Here is an 11095-nt window from a genome sequence, read left to right as displayed (position 1 = left end):
ATATGCATATGTGAAGCAAACATGGAGTCACCTGTTATAGCTCTGTTGAACCCAACAGAGCTGTTCAGATCTGGCCCATTGTTTCAAAGTGTAATTTGACTGCCAGGATACTGCCAAGCCCCTGACAGATGCTAAAGTCACAGATTTCCATTGCACAAGCTATCATTACTAAAAGCAGAACAAAAGAGAACCCTGATTCAGAATATGAAGTAAAGCAAGAATGTTTTGTTTATCCTCCCTACCAAGAAAAATCTGAGTTTCATCTTTGAATTATGAGTCTTAATTCTTTGCACTACTATAGCCATATTTTCACCCCTGATACTACTGTATATTGATTCCTATTTTTATTTCCTACACTATATTTTTCTTGCAATTGTTATTTCCTATATTTCTGCTAATTTTCATTAAGTTTTATATATCTGCAATCACCAAATAACTACCAAGCTGAGAGTTCTTTAGAAACAAGACAACAGAAGAAGAGAAGCTGTCATATTATGTTGTTTTTTAAATCATAAAGACAGAAATTTCTTTCCCAGTAGAAAGAAATTGGCTAAAGAGAGTCCCAGTAAGAAAGGAACTGATCCGGGTCTAATGTGCAAAGAGTAAGCAAGAAAAAAAGCTGAACAGAAGGTCTATATATCATTCACATTGATTTAGCCTTACGTTATTTCGACTGACAGCTAAAACAGCTGCAGAATATTGGATCAATCATAAAGTGGAATGACGGTTTTCATCAATTCCATAGTTTTGCCCTGTCCGTCCTAACCAATCACTCACTGAGAGATGTATCGTTCCATTGGATTCTCTGACCATATTGGGAATGAATCGGCCAGTTGCTGGGAAAGATTTTCCTCGATAGGCCAGCCCCATGCCTTAAAGAAAGGAGCCAAATTCTTCTTCACCTGCTGAGAGAACATTTCTACCCACAGATTCATCTTCAAGGCCTTGTCTCTTGGGATATAAGGCATTTCTTGATATTTAAAAAAGATTTCGATGAAGGCCTCCCATCCAAAGGCCTCTTGTAGCTGAGGATCAGGAAAATAAAAACATAATTCAAAATGCAATCCCCTTCCTTGGAATTTTAGAACATGCTTAAACTTTACAACTGTGTGACACATCTTCACTTTCCTCTTTTCTTTTTGCAAACACGGCTAACAAATTTTAGGGACAGTCATAAAAATTAGAATAATCTCTTGACGCTACCAAACTACTTAGCAAACCCTGTGCTAAATAACCTCTATATGCATTCTATTTACTTCTAACAATCCTATGAAAATACAAATAAAGAATATTATATTTATTGAGCTCTTTTCAGCCAATGTGCTGAAAGATCGCTTGCCATCCATATGTGCACATACATCCAGTCGTGTTCATATACCACACATACGTGCACACATAGAGAAATCTTTTTTGCCATCACTAAAGTGCAGCTGAACACCGCAGCTGTGCTTTAGGGCAGGAAAAGATACAGAATACGGTTTACCATTTTAACTAGAGGGGAAATAAGCTGAATGCAGCTACGAGAACTGGAATTTGGCAAAGACAATGACAGCTGACATACTCTTACAAAAACAGCCCTGGTACATCTAGATCCAAGCTGCTGGGCTTCTCATGGGCCAGATCACAGGACCATGGCTGGTGGCAGTGGCATTTATACTCACTGCTCCAGAACCCAGGGAGTTAATGCCACTGCCATCCACACCTCCTTTTTCCTTGCCACTGATCTTAGTTGCCAGGGGCAACTAAAAACCCCAGTTTCAGAAGCACTTAAGGAGCGGTGAAGTGGAAGAGACAGGCGAGTGGTGATAACTCCTTGGGCTCCATAGTCACACCAAAACAGCAGGGATTCATACCATCACCGCAGGGGCTCCAGCAGCCATGGCAGTAAGCCCCATAGGCTGAATTGAGCCCATGAATGTTGGTGGCCTAGCCCACAGAAAGCCCTGAATCCAAATGACCCACCTCTGGGGTCCAGATCCAGCCCATGAGCCAGATGTCTGATGCACCTGATCTAGATTGTGATTTTAAAACTGCCTGGTTTTGTGCATAATAGTTCATTATTGTACATCTGAACATAGATGTAAATCAGGTGGTTTTGTTTGTAAATGCTATATTATGCACCCACAAATCAATCATGGGCGCAGCTGCATGGATCACTTCACTAGCAAAATGCGGAGGTCAAGTTGAGATCTTTTCTTTTTTAACACACACACCCACACACAAGCCCAAGTAGTCCATTAGTGGTCCATAGTGGTCAGGGCTGTGGTTTGACATCTTATTCAAAACAGAACCTCACAGTACTGCCCTACAAGCAAAACTGTCTGCCTGCAACCTCCTGCTGAATTCTGCTCTCCAGGCACTGAGCAGGGCCACCCCACCTGAGTCTGAGCGATGCAGTGGTATCATAGACAGAGGGGCTATTGCTTGGAGGTTGGTATTCATCAGAAGAAGAGAGAAAACAGTTGTGTAGTAAGAGATGATGGAATGAAAAGGGAAAGATATATCTTCAAATGACCCACTCTCAGTCCCCTGTGCATGCTAGTTATGCAGTTAATTCAGGTGCATGTTACCTGCAGGTAGGTCTCCAGAGCAGTGAATGAATTCCAGCCCTTCAGCTGTGCTCCGTTGTTAATATAATTTTGAATCCTCTGTTCTCTCTTCTCTGGTTTAAGTGCCTCATGGGCCTTATCTCTTGGGATCCCCAGCACAGTCTCATGCACATAAACAGGCCAGAGATTGCAGGTGGCTTCAGTTGTGTGAGGGGGAAACTCCCATCCCTCCTGCTGCTGGTTGTGGCCTAGCTCATGTATGGGTCCCCAAAAGCCTTTGGTTTTGATGGACTGCACATCTGTCATGCCTGTCACTGACTCCAAATGCACCATGACTGGGTAGCCAGCATGCATCCAACCTAAAGGGAAGGAAGCACATAAATACTGAGAGACCATCACCCTCAAGACACCTGTTGGGTCCTACTTTCTAAAGAGTGCTTAGACAATGAATTGTCTTATATCTGTAATTGTTTTCTAAGCTGCAAAAAGTAGTACTCTGCTGACACAAAACACATAGACTTCCTTCTTGCCAGTGTAACTCCAAGGTCACATTATCTATTGGGCCACCTGTCCCTCAGCTGAATTCCTCATCCCACCAGCAATATTCACAACAACTAGCCTTGGCTCCATTATTCCCACCTTTACTCTCCACATCCTCATCCCCACAGCAGTAGCTACCACAGGGTACAAGTTACTTGTCATCCTACATGAGCCAGTCAGTCTCTCTCGCAAAAGTTGCTGTACTTTGTCCCACAGTCACCTGCATTTTGTCCCACAGTCACCTGCAGGTGATGTAAGTCCTATAGAGGAAAATCTTATTCACAGAAACAGGTCTTACTCATGTGACCCATCTCCCCAAGGCCATGAGACTGTTCAGGAGAACAACCATTTGCAGGATCTGATTATAATATTAATACACCATGGAACCTAGTAAGCCCAAAGAAAGGTAACATGTTATGAATATAATTTTCCTTGCCAGCAGATATTTGGACATCTGCCACAATCCTCTCCGGCCTTGGGAACGTGGCTGGTATGGCTGCCAGCTCAGCCACAGCTTTCATGCTCAGGTCCCAAATGGAGAGCAGAGTTTCCGGGTTTTGTATCTGGCGCACACTATCAGCAGGCACTGTCAGGATGACATTGTCCACAGCCAGCTCAGCCCAGGGAGCAGGGTAAAGGCGGATGGTTTCCTGCCAGTCAGAGGTGCTGGTTTCCCCTAGTTCAACATTACAGACAAGAAATAACTGACTTAATAAACTGCTTTGCATTGCAATATAGAAAACACCACCACCCTAATCTTACCAGCAAAGCTCAGTAAATTTGAAGCTCATGTGGATATAGCAGTCTGGTTTTTTAGGGAGGAGGTTGGGGGGGGGGGGGTGTTGATCACACCAACTGCTAGACTTGCAGGAAGCATATAGTGACCTATCTTGGTGACTGTTCATGACCAATGACTCTATGGATGTTGTCACAGTTTGAGCAAAAGATTGTTCAACCCAGAAACCTTTTTAGTACATTCAGATGAAGTGGTTTAGAATTTGTTGAGGAGACAGCAGTCAGACTAACTAGCTAGGACTCAAAGCCAGGAGCACAACACCTTCTTCAGTAAGTTCATGAGAAAGTCCTTAAAATAAATTACTGTACCATGGGTACTAAGATGTATCTCATATAAGCAGTCAGTGTAAGATGTCAGGAAAACACAGTCCAGTCCATGAACAAGGAACTATTCCTTTACTTTCTTTGTCTCAAGAGGGGCAGCAGCCACTTACCGAGCTTGAAGAAAGGAGCCTGCACAGCACCTTCTATTGTGACAGATATCTGACCAAGTGTGCACTTCCTTGGCACTAAGACATATATGAGGCCACCCCACAGAGTCGAGACTTTCATTCTTTCTGTCTCAACTTTAAATTTCATTATCACCACCGGAGGACGCTTTAGCTCATTGGTGTTGCTTAGGTTATCAGAGTGACAGCCAATTTGCACCTAGAGGAGGAATTAGGAGTCAGCTGATAGCAGTGGAGCGCTAACACATTTTGAACAGTTGCTCTGAATATATACCCCCATCTGTTATAGATAACACACTTCAACTCCAGAAGGACAGACTATAGATTGTATAAAAACCCAGGTGGGCATCAACCCTTCAGACTGCCTCAGAGGGGGGTGACAGGGATTCAAGGACAAAATTGAGCCAAGTGCCTAAGCAGACTATCTAATTATGTTACCAGACTTCTCCTTCCATGGCACTGCTATGGGAGGGGGGACTTTCCCATTTACACTATTTCCAGTGTGACTAAGACCCTAGTAACTTACACCAGTTTTAGCCAGCCATGCCCACTCACTAACATATTCGCACTGCTGCAGATGGGCAAAGCCACTGTTTGTATCAACCAGTCTTACCTTGGGCTTGAAATTGGGATGAAATTGCACCAATGCAATAACTGCAGAGTCTACCTGTTGCTGGCTAAGAACACAGAAATCTCTGGTGAAGACAAGAGCTAGGTTGGCACTCAACTCAAGGATCAGACAACACTCCAGTCCTTCTGTTGCTGTCTTTTTAAAAGGAGAAATAATCCTACCACACTATAGCATTATGTGTGTGGCCAGATGCATTGTGGGACTCGCACATTTCCCTCAAGAACTGACTACAGACCAATGTCAGAGGTAGGGTTTTAGATTATATGAAATCCAAAGTTATTCCAGAGTGGTAGTTCTCGTGACCTTATGGCAAAGTCAAATAACTCAAGAAGGAAAAAGAGAATAAGGGGAATTAGGATGAGGAGGCAGAAGATGGAAAAAGATGTTTCAAATGAAAAATTGGAAGGGGAAAGATAAAAAGTCTACCTGGCAGTGGCATCCAACTGTTAAAATCTTTTCTATGCATAGAGGCACTGGGGTTGCTTCAGAAAAAGCAGCTTCAAGGGGAGGAAACAGTCACAGACAAAATGTCAGATCAACTTGGAAGTACCTAGAGCAGAGGTTTAAATCATAGATGATGTGGCAAGCCTGAACACCATGGGATACATGAGATACTAAATGCACAGTAGACTAATTCTACTACACATTAACATGTCACGGCAAGAGCTGTGCTAATACGCTAATGTGCAATAGTATTAGTCTACTGCACATTGGCATCACTTAAAAGGCATGCACCAGCACTACTGCGCAGTAGCTCCAGTTCTGCATATTGATTTACTACCTGGTAATACAGGTATTAAACTTAATGTGTGGTAACTACAGTCCATTAATGAATGTATAGACGTGCCCACTAAGGGTATAACTGTGAAGGAAAGAGGAAGGAGAGTAATCTGAGGAAATGAGGATTTTTATAGCACAAAGTCAGGAAGAATTGTTCGTGTGTCAAGCCTGAGAAAAGGCAAAGCAAACTTTGAGGAAACGAGAAATACTCTTCTGGCTGTAATGAGGAGCTGGCAATGGTTACCTTCAGGTTGGCTGTGATGGCAAAAGCAGGAAATACCAGAGTGGCTGTTTCTCCTGGTGGGATATAAAAGCCAGTACTTCTCCATGCTTCTGGACCTGTAAGAAGTCATAGCAGATGAACCAGTTTCAAAGCATATGATGCTAAGTCACATGACAATTACAGTTAAGGCTGAGCAGCAGTTTCTATTCTAATTCCCTAATTTCATATGTCCTTATTTTTCTGACATTTTCACCCTTAAGGCTGAGACTTTCTAGCTTGGACTGTGGCTGAAGACATTTTTGTTCTTTTTTCTTAGAGTCTTTGACCAAAATCCCTCCAGTTGCTTTTAGGTTATGGAAGAGTGAAAAGTAATATCATGGACCTTCAAATGCTGCCCTCAGCAACATCTGTGCAGCCCTTTTGCCTCCAGTGTGTTGCCGTAGTTGCAACACTTTGATTAGAACCTGAGCAGCAAATCTGTCAGTGCTGCGTGAGTCAGAAAAGAATATAGGCCTTTCAAAATGGATACGTGATTTTGGGTGCCCAAGTTGAGACACCATCAAAGGACTTAAATTTTCTCAGGAACATATCCATTAAGCCAAGCAAAGTACACAGCTCCATCCAGTATGACAGTGGTGGTCAATTTTCTTGGCAAGCATGCCACAAATTCCGTTCAAAGTATGAGATAACACCACTCTAATAATCAGCCAGCTCCACTACCCAGTGTCATCAGATCCCATTGCTACCTGAACGTGCCAACATTACATTTGGCAACACCCGCCCTCATGGCTTCTGCAGGGCCAAAACCTTGCTGGCCAATCCCTAAGTACCATTCTAATCTCTGACCCCTTTCCAACTGCTGCCCCAACCTGCATTACCAGCACCAGGTATAACTTGGCATTTGGGGTTTATAGGCCAAAAACACCTGCTGCCTGAGCCATTTGTGGCACACATGCCATGGGTTGGCCACCATTGCAGTAGGATCGGCAGCGGCAATTTGTTGAATTAGAAAAATGTAAAAAAAAAAAATAACAACGCAGAATTAAAACAGAAAATACCTCCTACCTTCATTGCTTCCATTAAGCTGAATAGTTACAGGAGGGGACACAGGCATTGCTGGAAGATTTTGACTTGGAACATGCACTAGCGTTTGGAATTCAGGGAGGGTGTTGTAGAGCACTGTAGCTAAGCTTATTAAAACTGCTTCCACGGAGTTGGTTTTGATGGGGTTTTCTTTGCTGACATCAGGAAGGCTTGTAGCAGTGATTAGCTCGGCCAGCGACTTGTGAATGGAGGAGACAGATGGATTATCCTGAGCTGAGATCTTCAGAAATGCTGTTGAATCTTGCAGTAGTTCCTTCAGCCATGAAGAATATGGTGGTATTAGAGCCTGTTTTTTCTGAAGGTGTTGCTGAAACCAGAAGAGTGCCTGGCGGAAGTGGTAATATGAGGAAATGTTGTCAGGTTGGACAGCTGAGTATTTTGATGCCATGACATATTTCCCCAGGATCCCAAGCCCAAACTTGTGCAGGATTTTGTTTCCAGGATACCCAGACGTAGTAACTTGATCAGAGTTCCTGCTAGCCCAGACCCAGGCCTGTCCCCCAATCAGCAGGCCACCACCTTCTGCAACAAACTCATGGATCTTCTCCGCCTCTCTAGCACTGTAGGCTGTGCAGCAGTACACGCTCAAGTTGTCTGTAAGGTCTGTTAGCTTGCAGGGGATTGTCTTCTGATTTAGTGCAGCAAAAAGGTCCTGAAGGTCATCTCCAATGCCAACTAGGCCCCCCTTGCCTGCATCTAGCCAATAAATGGCATTCAGGATAAAAGCCCTCATTTCTGGGAGCTTCATATAGCTTTCGTGAGGGATTACCACAATGCGACCCCAGCCATAGTGAGCAGCTGCAAGTAATGACTGGTGGGAATAACTATCGAATCCAATAGGAAATGCTAAAGATCCATGCACCAGGAGAGGCGAGGGGACACTGCTGTTTCTGATGTCAAATTCAACCACTCCATTCAGAAGATCCTCCAAGTCTTTTTTAACATTTAATCCATGTCTTGAAAATGAAGAGAAACAATTAACACCAAGAACATTACATAAAGGATCAAAGTAGTACTTAGCCACATGCTACCATATTTTCTCATAAACAACTCACACCTTTTCCCAAAAAACAGCCTCTGGAAATTGGAATGTGCAAAGAAATATGGTAAGAGCAGTTTTCACCACTTCTGGGGCAAATGTGAAAGTAAAAACTACCCCCAGTTCACAGGAAGCAGAACAATAAGCATGCTCAGCTCTCTAGCTGCTGCACCAGTCACATACTATAAGGAAAGATTTTTTTTTTCTTCATTTTCTAAAACAAGGTACATGTCTTATTCTCAGGCATATGTATGCTTGTATCTAAGAAAATACCATACTTTCTGCAACAGTATAACTAACTTCTAGATCTCATCATTTCAGGATACTTACTTATCAGCATGGCTTTTGACAGAGCCTGTATTGGTGCAGCACTGGGACCCAGGAGGTGAACACTGCCATTCCTTGCCCCCACCCCCCATCAAACTCCTTGCCTGCCACTGAATTCAGTGGCAGGGGAAAAGGTGGAGCAAGCAGTGGTGGCATTCACCCCTGGCTTCCAGACCTGTGCTAATGCAACAGCTCCAGCAGAAGCCACGCTGTAAGTCAGTATGCTCAGACCACACAGCTGAAGTGGTGTTCAACCATACTTTCATAGATCTGTTCTTGGCTATATTTATGTTACAAGAGCTATCAACCTTCAGAAGAGTTAGAGTTACAGGGGTTTCTGAAGTGTTTGTATCTTCAAAGACACAAGTTCAAGGCTTGCACTGGACTCATGCTGAAAACTGATGACAGTCATCTGAGCTGTAAATGGGTATGTGGCCATTCAAGCTGGAGAGTCAAAGCAGATGGATGTGATGCTAGCTACAACACTCTCTTGAGTGCTAGAAGCTGGCATGTCTTGCTAACCCTAAAGACTGCTAGGCTTGGGGCATACTTTGACTAACTCTCACGGTTTCTGCAGCTATAATATTGCTACCTGTTCTTTCAGTCAAGCATCTTCCATCAGCTATAATTTACTCCAAGTAAAACTTTACTCTCAAAAGTAGCTACAAAAATACCACTTTTTACTCTGCAGATCTGCACCTTAAGCATATGCAGAGCCAGATTTCCTTAATGGTAATACCTCTTGGCAGCCCTACCAAGCCAAATGCTCCAAGAAAGAGGAGATAAAATCAATTTCCCCTTGCGCAATGTCCGAGTTGCTAGTTACATGTGCTCCAAGGGAAGGGTGAACTTCTGCCTTTGTTTACTTTGTGCCTCCTGCCCCCATGAAGACCTTTTGGGGGTCATTGAGGGCAGAATTTAGCCATGGGATGTTTCTTTTTGGCCGCCATGTGTGAGAAGGAAAAGGCCCAGCTCAGCTCTCAAGTCTCGGGCTTATTTTGTGAGACTGTCTTTCCCCCTGTAAACTAAGCAGGCTGACTCTGGAGTCACTAGGGTGTGATAAAGGATGTTAGTACAAAGTTACCTTCCAGAGAAGGACTGCACTGCATGGCAAGCAAAGGGTGTAGTTTTCTTGCTGCCTTCTCCATCTGCACTTACCCTTCCTTGATTTTGTGCTGTAGCTGGTCCCGAAAGAATAAACGTGGGTAAAATGATTAAAGATACTCACTGGGTGATCAGAGGAGTCTTTGGCATTTCTTGGAACACTGAGAAAGTCCCAAGTTCTCCCATATTGCCTGTGAAGTACACGCCAGCCACACTGGTCACCTGGTTCCCAGGGAATTTGAAGAGCACCTTGTCCACACCGTGTTGAGAAGCCCAGTGCCAGGCCTGGCCTCCGATGAGCAGGCCCCCACCTCTCTTCACAAACGGAACTAGAGCCTCTGCCTGGGTGTAGTCATAGGCATCTGTACAGTACACCCCAAAGGAGTCACTGAGCTCCACTCCAGCCTGTACTTTGGTGCCAGCCTGGAGCAGCAGCTCAGAGAGGGGATCCAAACTGTTATGGACACCAATCAGCACTCCTGGGGAGGATCTGAGCCAATTCACAGCATTTTGAAGGAACTGGGAAAACCTGGGATTCCCTAGGTATCCCTCATGAGAGATGACGACCAGCCGTCCTTTTCCATACTGGGACGCTGCAATCAGCACTTGGCCATTATCACTCACCACAACTGGGAAAGCTTTGTCTCCAGTGATCAGAAGCTCACAGGGCTGACAATCTTCAGTGAAGTTGAATGAATCAATGCCTTTCACCAGTGAGTTATAGGCAGCTTTGGAATCCATTTGGAAGATCCCTGTTTACTGAGGGTACTGGAAGAGAAAGAGATTCTGGACCTTTTAACCTAAAAGCCATAATTTAAACATCTCATTAATATCTCCTGTCCTCCAAACATTAATGATCTTACCTAAGTTGCTGTTCAACAGTCGCAGGAAATGCCCGTGATTGTGGATGAGGGCAATGTGCACTTTTATATATAGATGTGCAGATAGCCACAAACGGATTTAAAAAAGAATGATAAGAATGGGGATCCTTTCAATTGGCTGTCAATCATAAAAGACAATATCCCTGCTGATTTGTCACTGAATGTGTGACAAAAGGCCTAATCCCAATGAAATCTTCCCATATTTCTCTGCCTACCACTGTTCAAATACTAATAAAACTGATTTATTGCCCCAACATGTCCAGAATTGCAGGAGAAAAATTATAAGCATTTTAAATTAAATATTGGGCAATTTCTAATGCTTTATTACCCTCAGATTATAAACCCTGCTCCTGTGTGGTTGTGTTTTTAGATCTCCAGTTCTAAATAGGAACATTCTGACCTAAGCGCTTCACGGAGTCTAAAGCTTTCCGGGTTTCATGGGTTTATGAATTCTTTGCTGGCACCACACAGGCAACTGGGGTTCATGTCAAAGTACACCCCAAGTGAGGAAAGTGTCATGCTCCCGTGCAATGAACGTCCATTATATAATTCTACCCATTTCGACAGCTTCATACTTCGGCAGCACACTGGGCTCATGGACACGAGGGTCTTATGTAGCCAGTTATGCCTACCTTCCTTCCTGCTAGCTTCTGTGCTGGTCATTGAGTTTTGC

General features: G+C 43.8%; 1 protein-coding gene across 1 annotated transcript; it reads right to left on the bottom strand.

Annotated features, from left to right (window-relative positions):
- Nucleotides 1–205: 205 nt before the first annotated feature.
- LOC102569554 (TRPM8 channel-associated factor 2) lies at nucleotides 206–10282 on the bottom strand. The gene is made up of 7 exons (XM_019482132.2): nucleotides 9666–10282; nucleotides 7017–8027; nucleotides 5989–6067; nucleotides 4319–4532; nucleotides 3526–3765; nucleotides 2571–2908; nucleotides 206–1025 (listed from the first exon to the last, which is right to left on the bottom strand). The coding sequence occupies exons 1-7, from the start codon at nucleotides 10280–10282 to the stop codon at nucleotides 774–776; spliced, it is 2751 nt and encodes a 916-aa protein (XP_019337677.1). The 3' UTR covers nucleotides 206–773.
- Between the last annotated feature and the right edge of the window lie 813 nt (nucleotides 10283–11095).

The sequence above is a fragment of the Alligator mississippiensis genome, chromosome 4 (assembly GCF_030867095.1).
Source record: "Alligator mississippiensis isolate rAllMis1 chromosome 4, rAllMis1, whole genome shotgun sequence".
Taxonomy (NCBI): domain Eukaryota; kingdom Metazoa; phylum Chordata; order Crocodylia; family Alligatoridae; genus Alligator; species Alligator mississippiensis.
This window is presented reverse-complemented; position numbering and strand designations above follow the sequence as displayed.

Coding starts and splice junctions, on each gene's coding strand:
- LOC102569554 (XM_019482132.2), bottom strand. CDS start 10,282: ATGGATTCCAAAGCTGCCTATAACTCACTGGTGAAAGGCATTGATTCA. Junction 3,766..4,318: donor GGCTCCTTTCTTCAAGCTCG/GTAAGTGGCTGC, acceptor ATGTTGAACTAG/GGGAAACCAGCACCTCTGAC. Junction 1,026..2,570: donor CTCTGGAGACCTACCTGCAG/GTAACATGCACC, acceptor CCTGATCCTCAG/CTACAAGAGGCCTTTGGATG.